We start from the raw sequence: 15,656 nt of genomic DNA, 5'->3' as shown, positions 1-15,656 counted from the left end.
TGAAAGACAGGACTCGAGGAAATGGTCTGAAGCTTTCTCAGGGAAGGTTTAGGTTGGGTATCAGGAAAAGGTTCTGCACTGAGAGGGTGTTTGGGCACTGGAATAGGCTCCCCAGTAAAGTGGTCACAGACCCAGAGCTCAAGAAGCATTTGGACAGTACTCTTGGGCACATGGTGTGAATCTTGGAAATGCAGGGCCAGGAGCTGGACTCAGTGATCCTTGTGAGTGCCTTTCAGCTCAGCTGATTCTATGAAGTTCTATGAAGTAAGCAGCCAGAACAATTGCAAAACAAGAGTCTGGTATTCTTAGTATGTCTGCTTTAAAATATGCTGTTAAATGACAATGCTGCTTTTTCATTACTCAGAACAATCTCCTGACTTCATAATCCAAAGCTGGTCAGGACTGTATTAAATTGAACAATTTATTAAGCATTTAGCAATTTATTGGTTCACATTAGTTTTAAGGATAATACTTCATTCTGCTGGGAGTCTGAGAAACTTCCAGCGTGAATGACATAAGTGCATATGCTCATATTAGTATTTTTTGTTGACACGGTTTAATCATGTATTGGATCACATTTTTTCTTATACAAAACAAAAATTAGTCTAGTGAGTTCTGAAATATATTTCACTGAACCCCATGCTGTAGATGGGAGACCATTAGAGGACATTACGGTCTTTTCTTCTATGGTAATTTTATAATTTTATTACACTGCATGTGCATAACTTAAATTATTTTAACAATACAACAACAGAATAATGCAGATGTTTTGAGAAAATTAGTCAAATATACCAGCTTTTGATAACTTAATCTAGTTTTCAAAGTAAAGCCATGGAACAGTCCAACATGTCTAATGATCTCTCTGCAAAGATTACTGATTTGGTACATATTAGAGGCAAAAAGCATGAAGCTAGTTGAGGATTTGAAAGAAAATATGAGGAGAAATACTTTAGACCATATAATGATATAGTCTATGGCGGCAAAATATTATTTTACAAAACAAAGTTAATGACTATGTGAGGTCATTCCCTATAAAGACAACTTTAATCATACTGCAGCCAAATGATTCTTAGTTGTAATCAACTAAAAGAAAAAACAAAGTAAATAAAAATTACTTCATTTATTTCAAATGCAACCGAGCCATCCTCAAAATATATCAGTATCAGTGCAAAGGTTTTAGACTAAATGTCTACACTTCGTGGTTTGTTAGCAAACTTCTAGGCAATTAATACTGAGTGTGGGTGAGCAGCAGGATATTTCAGCAGCCTGCTGGAAAACACACAAATGAACCATTGCAGATTTGCTTTTTCTAGATTTGCCTTATGACAAACTATAAATTATATAAACTATTGTGAAGTGCAATTAACTGCAACCTGAACACAATTCTTAACTTTGTCTCTTTGAGTCCTTTAACTTCTCCCAGATCAACGTCAGGTAATTTACAATTATATTAATTTCAGTGATATTGTATCACAAAATTCTTCTAATGAATTTCAAGTAAATCTGACACAGGAACTGACCTAGTATCCTGGAGATGCTAACACCTCACCAAAGAATGAGAGTAACTCATCATGTGTCCAGCAGTACTTCATATCCCAGGATAAAAAGAACAAATGAGGTGAAGCTCTCTTGCACAGAAGACTCATTTGGAGCAGAGATTGCATGAACCTGAATATCCATTGGTGAAATGATGTGAAAAAAGAATGAATGTAGAATCAAGTGATTGAGAAGGCAAGTCTTGACTGGATCTATTTGGAGACATGAGGAACTGTAAGAAGAGGCTTAAATTTGTATGTGTTTCTATTTACTGTTATGACATTCCCACAAAAAAAAAAGTTCAGCACTAAGGTCTAAAAAATGCATTTTGCTAAGAAATAAGTGTATTTTTAAATATTCTTCCTAAGCCTGTGGTATCTTTTTCCAATCATCTAGAAGCAAACAGTGAAGAGACATTTTAATTTTATGTGTTGTAATATTACATAAACTACTGAATGTACATGACTCATTAGCCCATTGCTTACTTCTCAGAAACATGACAATCCTGCTTAAGATAAGTAATATGAATCTGATCAGAGCCTACACATGGGAACTTCAGCAAATATTCTAACGAATACATGTACAAGAAGAAACTTTGAAATTTACTTGGAAATGTGGCCCATTTTATTTTAACTGTAAAGCATTCATTATACAGTGCAAACAGTTCTTTGGTAAATTTACTGATTAAAATAACAACAACAACAACTTTGTTTTAGGTAACACTAAAAAAAGAAAATAAATATGTAAAATTTGCATCATATTACAGCAATATTCTCACAGTGGATACTGAGTAAATGGTCAGCTAGCCATTGGCCACTGTTTCAGAAATGTTAATGTCAAGGCTGGTTCTAAAGACACTGCAATAAAAGTGAACTAGTACAATCCATGACTGATTACATTTTACACTGTGGATAAAGACCTGTTTTTCCTGGTTTATAAACAGATGGATGGTGGAAAATAACTCAATATTAAACTTGTTACATTTGTTTAAGCATATCCAGACTCCTAAACCCATTTTATATACCATATGAATAAACAGTGAACAACGAAAAAAACCTCCCACTTTGGAGGCTGGAGAAAAGGAACAATCAGACACAAGGTACTATTTTATAATGTATAAAATGGAAACTCTCTTCTCCTATAAGCAGAAATCTTGAGAAAGTTTATTTAATATAAAATTGAAAAGAAAGAATGCAAGTAGTAACCAGCTGGATGTATTACTGCCTTATTTAACTGTTTGGACAGTTAAATTATATTTGGTTTAGCTGTGCAACCCTTTCTCTTTGAAGAATTTCTGCTATAGGTCAATGGGAGCTCCATCTGAGTTGGAATTAAAGGACGAGACATGTGGTTTGGACTCTCAAGAAAAGTCAACAAAACACAGAGTATCAAAGAAATACAGGAATGAAAATCTTTAGGAACCATGTGATACTCAAACACGCTCGCCACACAATTTCTAGAAGCATTAACAAAGGATATTACATAAATCAAAACATTGTATATAAAATCAATTAAAATATTCTTAAAAATATAAATTGCAATTCCATGTGTACCACACACCTTTAACACAGCACTCACATGTACATATTGCTTCTACCATAGTATGAAAAAAAGTTTCTGTAGTAAGCTTTAAAGTTACACCAAAGTTTGAATGTGTGTCATGGTAATAGTTTATCAAATTAGAAATTATTAATGTTAGTAATCAGAGAAATTATGTGCCAAAATATGATAGTGGATTTCATATTGCTGTTTTAGTTAGTTATTAGATAGGTATTTGTTCTACCATGCAACAATTAAGTACTCAGTCTGTTTGCATAATCTGAAATGCTTAATATATGAAGGTTTAATTTTGTGCAGATTTCTTTGATACACCAATAACTGTCCCTTGAATTTCAACACTTAAACTCAGAAGTCAGTGAACCATGTAATCACTTCTGGTTCTAGAGAGTCCTGGTTTAAGACTAAAAGACAGGGAATAACATCTAACAAATTAAGTATTCAGGGAAAGAATAAATTCTGAATAAACAGAATAAAAACTGTAAAATGAGGTATGATAGTTGTCCTTCACTCAATCTCAATCTAATTCCTGGTCAAAAACATACCGTTTGTATCCTATAAGGTACACAACTTTGAAATGCTAGTGTAGACATATACTCTATAATGTTAAACATTTAATTGGGAGACAAAGTCCATTGATGGACTATTTTTAACACAAATGATAAAAATATTGAGGTAAATATATATATTCATTAGATGAAACTGGGGAAAAAATTCAAACACCTTGTCAGAAAAAGTAGTCAATCCACAATTAATCATGTTGCTTGATTTTGATTTTTCCTGTTTTCAACAGTGCCCAAATATAATCAGGAACATATGTCTATTGACAACATGCACAACTAATCAGTAGGAATCTTTGTATACAAAATGGCATGTGACATCTTTTCACATTTTCAAAACATGGCCATACAACTACATGAGCTGATCTGAGATAAAGAGAAGCATGCTTTCAAACTGACCTGGATGGTTATGTTACAAAATTGAAAATAAATGAAACAAACAATCAAAAAATGTCACCTAGCAATTATAAATGTTTTGATTAAAAGGATTCTGCTAATTTTTAAGACCGAATGCTACTCTGTCATGCATGTTTCCCTAGAATGAGGAACACTGTCAATTACATCTATAATACACATTAAGTTGCTTTTGCTTTCTTCCAATTACAGCTATTTATATTTCCTTACTAATTCTTTTATTGCTTTGAAAATGTGGTTAATTTTGCCCCTTAAATTAAGGAAAGGATGTTGAAACTTGTCAAATAGCTTTCTTTATTTCCTTGCTGGCCCAGGTCCAGCAGTGATAATGCAATTTCACAGAATTTCCATGCATTGATGATTGCAGAAGCTGGCCTGGATATGACATTGCTCAGGCACAGTAAACTCATGTTTTCCTTTCCCTGGCATTTTATTAAATAACAGCAAAAAGTTAAGTATAAGACAGACTGGTACTAGAAAGGGACAGTAAACCTTTAATGCTGCTAAGTAAAGATAGGAAACAAAGTGTTCATTTTAGAGTAAATCCTAAACCCAGTCATTTTGGGTACCTAAAACTACACGACAGTGTTCTTTTAAAGTAGCACCAGTTCGAGATTGTCTAACCTGAGAAGTATAACACACAATTAACTTTGACCTGTTTGCTATTTTCCCTTTTATTAACTTTTGCATTGTGATTTACCTTCATGGGCAGAAAAGAAAATGATACATTATGTTATACTGTTACAGCACCATTAGAATATTGAAAATCTTGATTTCTTGCTGTTGTTAGAACTGCAGTTACCTGTTTTTGCCATCAGCAGGCACTGATATGATTTCAGGAGTATGTGCCCTAAATTCTTAAAAAGCAGACTTATGGCTTCTTTTTATTAGTATTTTGTTGTAAGCAGACTGGGCAGCAATCTCCTTTACCCTTCACAGGTGCTTCGCAGTCAGCGGGCGGGCAGAATTCTACAAAACAGGTAATCTGACCCCCCTGTGCCAGGAGAAAAATGACAGAACAAAAACATGCTTAGCTACATGTTCCAAACAAGAAATACATTTTTTATGTCACTGGAACTGCTGTTTTAGAAGCAAAATTATAATTTCTATCACAAAATTAATTTCCACATACTTACTTTGCATTCACACAGAGTACAAGGGTCCTTTTTCCAGGTTTCATTGCTGGAATATGATTTGCCCTCTTCATCAGTGCAATCAGAATTACTGAGGCGTGATTCAAGTTTTTTTATCTGAAAACATTAAAAAAGGTAGCAACTGAATCAAAAAAGGTTTTTATTTGTGTAAAATATTCTGGCTTTTCTCTTTTAATACATGCTATATAATCCTTGTTATACTTGCTGGGCTTTTCTTCTCACTACTTAGTTTTTATAATACTAAAAGACTAGAAACAGAAACAGGTAATATATATATGTATAAGTATATGTATATATACACCTTTCCTACATTGAAATATTCAGTAAGAGGATACAAAGAGAAATGTTTCATACACAAAAAGACATATTTAAACTCTCAAAAATGTTTTGGCAAGGAAGTGAATTTTATTTTTTTAAAAACAGCTTAATTAAAAATGTTTACTTGAATTTTAAACTAACTTCTGTATGGTGTACATTTTAAAAATGAGACTCCACTATGGCTGAATAGAGTTTACCTGCAAACATTGTAAAGTCTTATCTAAGTGATCTAGATCTTAACTCTGTTTACAGCTGTAGTCTGGCCCCTTACTTCTTATGAAGTCTGCACTTTAATCATTTCTTTACAAAAATTGTATGCATTTCAAATGGTAAAAAAGTATTTTATTGACACTACAAACAAACTTTTAGAGGAAGATGAATTCTGTGTTTAATATTCAATGGTTACACAAGGCTCCAGGTTCAAAAGTCAAGAGGGTCCAGCTGTAGAATATTTCAGTATGATTTCAAAAGAACACAGAAATGAACAACACACTATTTTCTGTGTTGGTTTTTGTTTGAGATACTATGTGGTGGGTATTGTCTGCAGGGGATGTCTAAATATTAAAAAAATGTAAGACAGATGTTAAGAAAACATTATTAATTAAATCTACAATCAGACATGATAAACTACAATAAATTCATTATAGCATCTTACCTGATTTCTGAGGCTTGAAATAGTTTTTTGCATTTCCAAAATAAATTCTTTGAAGTCATTCACTGTGGGCACATTTCTATTTTCATTAGATGTGGATGTTGCATTACGAAAATGTTTATTCCGTTTCACAGAACTGCAACAAATAAATGCAAAGTCAGGATATTAATCTAAACCATTTTTATTTGGCTAAATATTTTAGGATACTTAACAAAAATGTAAAACAAGAGCAACCAACAAATGTAGGAATATGAACCACAAGAGCTGGTGCTGAAGACAGACTCAGGACAGGTGAGCTCCAGATTACTGTCAACATCACGGCCAACATGGAATTTCTTATACTTAGAAAAATTATTTATTTCATGCAGGGGTACACACCAAGTTGTCACCAGTGACACTATACAGCATCACCTTAAATTCAACCCCGAGCCTCCAATATGAAAGCAGACTAAAGTGAAAGTCTTAAAAAGTGTTCCCTCCAATATGAAATTCACATTTCACATTCTGAACCGTAAATTCTTCCTCTAGAGACTTGTTAGCAAAACATGTATTTTAAGAAATATGACTTTAAAAATGAGAAAGTTTGGTTTCATAAATAAATGAGAAATACTTCTAGGTATGAACATATTTTTAACTTTCTTTTGACATCAATACCGCTTATAGTACACAAAATCTAAAGTCTTTTGTCTGTAGTATTTTCCAGTTGATATCTCATAACAAATATATAACACTAAATTGTGTTAATCAATTCAATCTGTTGATGAGAAAGAGTAACAAAAGGAAACTGTCTGCAACTAACAATATATTATCTGGTACAACTTGAATAAACAGGCATTCAAAACCATGGATAACACTAATTTTTAAGTCACTTATTACATTAAGATCCTTAAATCCATTTACTTTTTTAAAGATTCTTGAATCCATTAATAATTACAGGCATTACTGTTTGGTTAATGTGTCATCTCCATTGCCAAGGGATACCCAAAGAATGAACTGGCAAAGATTTCTCATCTATCAGGGGTCAGGATTTATAATCTTTCTGCATAAATTAAAACAGCACTTCCTGGCAGGGGTTCAAGCTATTTAGTTTCCCATAGTTTTTAATCTAAATTAAAGAAAAAGAACTCTAAACAACATAACATGCTAAAGTTCAAGTAAACCAGCTGCTATTGTATAACAAAATATTTAATCTTCCCCACCTGTTCAAGTTAATGAAAATGAGAAGCTAAAAAAGGAGGAAAAAACCCTTCTCACCACAGATGCAATTTAAATACAACACTGAGCATGAGAACTCATGGGAATGTTCAATGACTGAGGTTGCTTTAGCTTTATTTATGCTACAAATGAAGTATTGTAAATCTAGTATTTTGTAGTCTTAATTAGTAATTGGACTGAAACACAGTCAAACAAGCTAGTACTTAGAAGTGATTTTTTTTTTTTTTTTGCTTTCATTTTGATTTAATTTAACCACTATTATAACTTTTGAATTAAGGGACTAGGCATCCTTAAAAAGTGAATTGCTGTTTTGTAAATTTTTCTAGCAGTTCACTTGCAAAGATGGACAAAACATTCTTCTTCAAGGATTACTTCAGAGGAACCTACTTTTTCATATTATCCATAGACCAGCTCATCCATAGCTGCTGTCTTCTCTTGTCTAAAATCCTAAACACCTAAAGGATCTTTTATTTCTGGACAAATTCCTCTCAATCAAGTGGAACATAATCATGGTATTCCTTCAAGTACTATAACACCTCCACAGTATTTCAAATTGCTGAAATTCATTTACCTCTTAATGTATCTGTCTAGATGCTTTCCTTGCCAGAGTGGGTAGACTCTGCTTGATCATCATCATCACTCAAATAGAAAGTTTTATTTGTTCAAAGACATGCATGCTGAATAGAAAGAGCTGCAATTCAGGTGTTTCAAATTTGTTCATCATGAAGGATCTTCACAAGAAATGGTCTGAGCAGAACTCATTTCATGTCACTAATTCATAGGTAAATTTTCATTCCCATAAAAGGGCAGGGACCCTGTGCAGCTGATAATTTGTGACTGAAACAATGATTTACTTCCTTGCTATATTTTGAGGATTAGGGAGTTATAAACAATATTATTAGCACTGCTGTTCTCCATTCCTGCTTGATGTATTTTGGTACCAGAAGCAATCCTTATCGTTGTCACAAATTTTTATGCAACTTAAATCAACACTTGGTATCCTCCTATTTCTCTAGAAGCTCCAAATAGGAAATAAAATAATTTAGATTAATTTAGTTACTGCAGGCACTGTAGGAATGTGGCATCTCAAATCTCCAGATTACACTTCATTAGTGATTTTTTTTCATGAAAACTGCAGGAAGAACAGAAGTGCTATACTTACACTACTCACAAAGAGTTTTAGACAAATTTGAGCTTGAAAAAAAAAGTGGTTTATTGTTAGTAGATATGCAGAAGTGTCAGAATAAAATACATCAATCATAAACTTGAGAAAACAGGAACTGGAAAAAAGTGGCATGTGCTCCCAAAGAAATCATTCTGTTTTATTCCATTTTGAAAACAAATGATTTTTTTTTTTCTAATTCCTTTAAAGAAAAAGTCTCACCTTACTGATTTGGACATTTTCATTTTCTTCAGGGGCTTGTCCTCCTGAAAGCTGTAGTCAAGAGAACGTCTTCCCCGAAAGTGATATGAAAATGCATTAAACTGTCCTCTGGTTCTACAGTCTGAAAACAGACAAGAAATTACACATAAACTACAGCATATTTCAGCAGTTACAGTATTAATATGGTTTGGCAGTGTTTTCTGAATTGGCAAAGATAAGTCATACATTCAGTCTGATCCCTCTGGAACTGGTTGATGGCAGATGAATCTATCTCTGTGATAGAATATTTAAGCTAGTTAGATGCAGAGAATGTGATTACCCACAGACCATATTTTTAGTTTGAAACAAAGGAATAAATACAATTTTAAAAAACCCATATAGTGCTACTTTAACTATTCTTTTCACTTCTGAAATTTTCACTCTCTTGGCTTTTAAGTATTTTCTGGGCAAATAGGGCAGCTACATATGAAGAAAAACAATGACAGAAAAAACCACTCTGTGGGTACCTCATCTCTCCCAGACACCATTACTTGTTATTTTTGCCATCTGAAAGAGAATTTTCAATTTAATTCCAAGTTTTCAGACATGCTCTATAGGTTGATGAATCTTATTTCCAAATCTGAGGAATCTGAATGTATCACCAGACCCTGAAACTCCTTCCACCACAGAGCAAAAATCTCAAGCCTGAAAATGAGCTATGACAGAAATCATGTCCTAAGATCCGAAGAGGAGGTCTTGGCAAGATGAAGTATGTCTTTCTTCCAGTTCACTTTATTTAGCCTTTCAAACACAGTGAGTATTTGGAAAGAGTCCCATTTAAGAAAGAAAAGGAAAACAAAGTAAAACTGCAACAGCACTTGATAGAGGAGACAATGAGAAAATAGAAATTTTCTCATTTCTGTTCACAGAAGCTTTAAAGCTAAAAGTTATAATGGGCCAAGCTGAAGCAGGAACAAACTACATGATCAACTGCTCGAAGCAGAGTCTGCTAAAACCAAAGGGAAAGCCTAAATACAGGATGCCATAGACATTTCTCAGCTAAGTCTGGTATTAGCAGAATGAGTCATGAAAGCAACTGAACATGGGAAGGAGTAATTTTCCATAATGTTTCTCTTAATTTACACCAAAACAAATTAAATCAGAAATTCAGTAACATTTATAAAGTATTTTTCTGGAATTTAGATTGAACACCCAAAGTATTAATGCAAATTACTGCAAAAGTTTCAAGTCTATAAACACTGCTGAAATGAGCAAGTAGAGAAACAAATGGAAGGTTGTTTTGATTACACAAAATTAGGTATCTTGGACTACTTTTAATTGTGTTGAATTTTTATGTATATTAAAATATTATAATTACTCTGTTAGGAAAAACTTAAGTTTGTCTTAGTGGCATAATAACTAAGACACAAAAAAAGATGACTGACCAAAAAAAAAAATTCAGATCAAAACCAATATCTACAGATCGTTCTGGAACACAAGTTATCCACAATTCATTCCCCTTCCCTGTTATTTCCTTGCCGTTTGTCCCATTCTTTAATAAATGCATTACTTTCCTCCTGTAACAACAGCACCCACCAAAGAACTACATGCTATTTGCTGCCAACATATTGTTCGTTCTTCTTGTGTGTTCTGCTGTTTCCCACATAACCTCTTTGCTGTCCACTCAGACAGTAAACTCGTTCAGATGGGAACAGACCCATATGTCTGTAAGAAGCTCGGCATGAAGGCATTTTTGAACACCCTTAGACACTTCTATATTTAGTATGGTGAGAAAAAGGATCATACTGAAGGGTTCCTGAAGAAAGAACTAATTTTGGTCAGAGGAATTTTTTTTTTCTCAAAGCAATGTGCTGCTTAACATCTTCCTGAGTATCACAAAATCTCTGGTTTCTCTTAGAAGCAATATGTGAAAGGTTTCTGCTATGCTTTGGTAAGTAACTGCTATAGTCATCTTGCATAATACAGATTTTTGGGGTTTTTTTTGTACAATAACACAATGGCCCATTGTTTTTTTCATTCTTAGGTTGTTTCTTAGAAACAAAGGCCTGAAATCTTGGGAAGGTTTTATCACCATATACTGGTAAATATGAGAACCATATGTTCAGTGACAGCTTTAAGTACACAGATCTGATTTTCTGAGTTTTTTAGAACTCAAATATGCCAACTTGCCAAATTACCAGCTCATGTTGGTTTGTCTTTCAGGTACAACAGGGAGAAATGTCACTGCTGAGAAGTGCAGGACAAAATGCATCAGCTTTCAGACAGCATGAGTCAAGAAATTTCTTCTCTCTCCTTTTTTTTTTTCACTTTTATTCTTAATGAAGAATATCTTAGCAGTAAATAAGAAAAAATAAGCCTGAAATTCTGCTTTCCCCCCCCATCTTATCTAATATGCCCCCAGATTAGCTATGCCCATTCCATTTAATTTTCTGCAGAAAAAGTGAATGTTTAAAAGTGGCCTAAGAATTATTTTTCTCTGCAGACAATTCTTTCTTCCAGAAGTTAGCTACTGTTACACTGCAAGTATCAAGCTGATCCATTTACAGAATCACACATAATCACAGAATAATTTATGTTGGAAAAGACCCCCTGATATCTTCAGATGCAACCTTTGACCAAATATCACCTTGTCAACTAGACCATGGCACTCAATACCATATCCAGTCATTTCTTGAACATTTCCAGGGATGATGGCCCTCCCACCACCTCTCTGGGCAGCCTGTTCCAATGTATATTCCTTTCCATAAAGAAACTGGCATTTCTGTTTGTATATGCAAGCCATGTCCACATCTTTAGAAAATCCTGCTTCCCACAAGGTTTTAAAAATGCAGCTATTACATAAATTGGATAATAAAAAACCTGACAGAGAATTATAGTGCAGTCTTGATTCTCTATGAATCACTCCTCAAAATCTAGGCCATGGAGAATTAATCTAACAGTAGATTAAAACAAAACAACTTGAAAGACTGAGGAAATGTGAAGCAAAGCACATATATCTATTTGATACTAGTTTGATTCTCCAAGATTTATTGTAGTGAATTAGGTTGTTTTTACTGTAAGCATTCATATTAAGAACTTGTAGACATGCCAGTGGGACCAGTAAAAGGGTGGAGAAACACTAAAAATATCTGATGTAAAATGATTTTTTTAGTAGATGTTTTCACAAAGCAGCTACCTAAAAATTGCACAACATAGAAAAGCAACTTTTCATACAAAATGAAGCCCTAACTCAAAATAGCTGGGTTTGTTATTGCTAAAACAGGCCACAACCCTTCACATTGCACAGCATATCTTCATTTCTTCTGTTGAATAAGACTTTCTAACAAAAGAGAAATTAAACATCACCAAAAATGTAAGGTGGTGGTCTGAAATCCAACACTAATCTGCTCAGATCAGAGCAGATGTATTTTGTAAAAAGATTAGTTAACCATCTGAAAAGGAAAATGCATAGAAGGTAGAAGATGAAGTAACAACTCAGATTGTCATCTGCCAGCTGATATACTGGGGAATTTTAAGAATAAAGATATTTCCTGTAGTTTATCTCAAAGCTCACAGACTGAGCTTCGAGATCAGTCTGCTACCAGAATTAGAAGGTTCAGATGTTGTTGGGAAAGCAAATGTCCAGTTTGGTAATATAAAGCTAATTATAGACTAAAGATATTTAAAATCATATCATGCTTTCATGATCTAAATAGGTCTTGGATGGTCTTCAGGTAGATAAAGGAGAAACATTAAGTTCTTGACACCAAACCAAAGCAAATCCAACCTCTCCAGTTGAGGAGAGTTTGGATTAGTTAGAGGAGTTTAAAGGCAGCTTTTGGAATACAAATCAGTAAGAAAAAGTCATTTCAGACAGACTGAAAATCCATGGAAATTTTTAAAATAAAGACCCTAAGAACTGTCCAACTAGACTGTGAAGTCAACAGTGTCTTAGAAAGGCGTCAAAAGACTACAGGAAAGAAGGAAACCTTCCAGCTGCCTAGATTTTTAGAAATCCCTGAGATACTTCAATTAGGATGCTTTCCTACCCATCTCGATCTTAGAGTCAATGAACACTGACATAAGGCGAGGTTGCAGCCTGACTGTCCTCCAGAGACATCTCTTTATTGCCAGCAGTGGAACTTTGACAGATCTGGCAACTCAGTCAGGAGTTTGAATTTAAACACAATGATTGAAGCCTACTGCTTCCCTGTTGCTCTTTGGAAGGGATGGCAACTACTGGCATGAAACTCCTGGTAGCAAAGACAAAGCAACATCATAACTCAAGTCTCCTTATTTTATGTTTATGAATGTAAAATTGTATTTAATGGATCCTAGATACCTGTGAAAGATAAAATATTTTTGGTTTGGATGAAATACAAATAAAAATACTGATTCTCTTAGTAAAATTTGTAATCATACAAAAAACACTGGGCTATATTAAATACTTCCACTCAAAGATAAAAAGGATGATGTCCTTATAATTATGGACCCTGGAACTTAATTTTAGTAGCCTGGCATAGACTGAATTGTTACTAAGCTAACAGACACTGTCTTTAAATGTAAATTAATATGTAAATAGATAATTTGAACATAGAAGGCAAAAATATGTGACTTGACCAAAGCATACAAGTTCTGGGTAGAGACAAAACTTTTCAGACATAAATCACATAATTTTGGTATTTTGAGAGTCCTTGGTGAAAAAGAACTTCCAGTCTCACACAGAGATTTCTGTTAACATTTTGAAGTGTTATTTCCACTATATTCCACAGAATTTAGTGCTTTGCCCAGTTCTGTTTAGTATTCTCATTGAAGATTAAAGGATATAATGACAAGTGCATAGTAAGAGATTAATGTTGTCAGTAGAGAAGCAATAGATAGCATAATTGTTCCTCTGGTCCTAAAACACAAGGGTTCATAAATATAGGTCTAATCTACTGAAAGCATGCAAATTAAGAACGGGAATTAACTCTTCTAATGAAATTCAGTGGAATTTAAATGTTTGATCATAATTTGTATAAGGCTGTATTCCTGAATTAAACAAAGAAAAAGAGCAATATCTGACAGAGGAGATAGGCTGTTCACTAACTGAGAAATAGTTAAGAAAAACCTTTTCAAATCAGTTTACACTTATAAGGATGACTTGCATCTTATCTGAATCACTTCCTCCAGGGTCACTGTCCATTGTCCTCCTGGGTCCATGTGAAACCTCATGGGTTTTGACAAAAAACAAAAGGTTAAAGAAATTTTTTACTTCAACTTACAAAAATCCCCCACAAAACAAAAGAAAGCCAAAAAGTGTGGAACTTTTAAAGATTTGCATTTGACTAATCATGAAAGCATACACTGATTACTTTAAAAAAAAATCAAAATACACTTCTTTCACTAGAGAGACTTGAAATAAAGCACCAGAAGAAGTTTCTTGTTTGGAAAATCTGAAGCTCAAGTGCTCTTTTCACAAAAAAAGAGCAGCAGCAAATCCAGCAATTACTCATCATCTCTAACAAGACAAAGAAAGGTAGAAAGACAAAGGAAAGCAGACAAAAACTTGTGCACTTCAGTGGAACCCCTATTTTTTGCCATCATAAACTAGTAATTCTGTTGTATGATTTGCCAACTGAAATAGAAAGGTAATCTGTTTTTTTATTATTATTATTATAAAGAGGAATAATTCTTTGCTTTGTAAGAAGTAAATACTAGCTTTACTCAAAAAATCTACAAGGCAGATTTTTATGTCTAAGAAATTTTTCTATTCTTCCTATGGAAAAGTATTTTGGCTTTTTACAAAACAGGAAGGACAACAAAACCAGATGTGTTTTTAACCAGGCTGAAACAGCTGAACACATGGGTCACTTATGAAACATACATAAAGTGCAAACAGAAATATTATGTACTTGAAATTTTAACTTAGGATAATTTTAATTTTAAGATCATTAGAAGCATTTTAAATATGGAGAAGGGTTTATTTTTTTTCCTTTTAAATAAAAAAAATAATAAATTTAAATAAACAAACCCCTTTAATGTATTCAACTCAGAGTAAATGCTGTTCCTGAGTGTATGCCCCACCTCAGAGGAGTGGCAGCTATGGAAGGAAAGAAACTTTTTACATCAGTTACTTAAACTGAATCCCACAGAAAATGTCACAGTCATTCATCCATGCAAGAAAATAGTTCAAGCCATGGATACTTCACTTTCTCTTCATTAACCCCTGCAAGGCTTCAGAAGTTCAGAAAAAGGGGATACAAATAGGAAATTTTTCTATAAAACAGTACTTATTTAGCCTTTATTTTTCTTGACAGTTGTCTAACTGTGCTGCATCCAGTGGTATTCTCTGGTAGCAACTTTCTTGAATGAAAATGCAAACTGGGTTGTTGAACACAGGAATACTCTAAAGACTTTCCAAGGATAACATCTGTTCTAAAGGGGTCAGTGATAACATAACATTTAAAGAATCAACACATAATTTCTCAGAACAGCTTTATCTTTTTTATAAATCAATATAAAAAATGTATTTGTGAAACTGTCAAGGTTCATGAACCACGGCAAAGTGAATTTATCCTTAATTGGAAGAATGCACATTATTTATGGTGAAGCATTTAAAGTGTGATAATTGGTTTTCTCCCAACGTTTCTGGCACATGTCAGGGAATTTTTGAAGAGATTCTGGAAGACTTTGTATTAAAATTACAATGTGTCAATAATGTCTAGCTTTTTAGAAACTATTATCATTAATTTGGGAATGGCAAACCTGGTAAACATTGTTTAAAAAGCACCCAAGTAACCTACCAATAAAAATTAGAGTAAGTTCTGAAAGATATTGTACATGGAGAATACTGTACGAGATCTTATTGAAATTTAAAGTTTTTATTTCTGTTAGTTTCACACTGA

The 15,656-nt window shown here is 33.6% G+C and overlaps 1 protein-coding gene across 1 annotated transcript in view; it reads right to left on the bottom strand.

Moving 5' to 3' along the window:
* Nucleotides 1-2,137: 2,137 nt before the first annotated feature.
* Nucleotides 2,138-15,656, bottom strand: part of PXDN (peroxidasin) — an 84,391-nt gene continuing 70,872 nt past the window's right edge. Inside the window, exons 20-23 of the mRNA XM_064412047.1 lie at nt 8,791-8,911; nt 6,195-6,327; nt 5,204-5,317; nt 2,138-5,061 (exon numbers count right to left, since the gene is read on the bottom strand). Of these exons, the coding sequence (XP_064268117.1) occupies nt 4,939-5,061; nt 5,204-5,317; nt 6,195-6,327; nt 8,791-8,911 (491 nt within the window). The 3' untranslated portion in view covers nt 2,138-4,938. The remainder of the gene's footprint in view (nt 5,062-5,203; nt 5,318-6,194; nt 6,328-8,790; nt 8,912-15,656) is intronic.

Source organism: Passer domesticus, chromosome 3 (assembly GCF_036417665.1).
Source record: "Passer domesticus isolate bPasDom1 chromosome 3, bPasDom1.hap1, whole genome shotgun sequence".
In the NCBI taxonomy this organism is placed as follows: Eukaryota; Metazoa; Chordata; class Aves; order Passeriformes; family Passeridae; genus Passer; species Passer domesticus.
The sequence above is the reverse complement of the archived record's forward strand: the minus strand, read 5'-3'. Positions and strand labels throughout refer to the sequence as shown.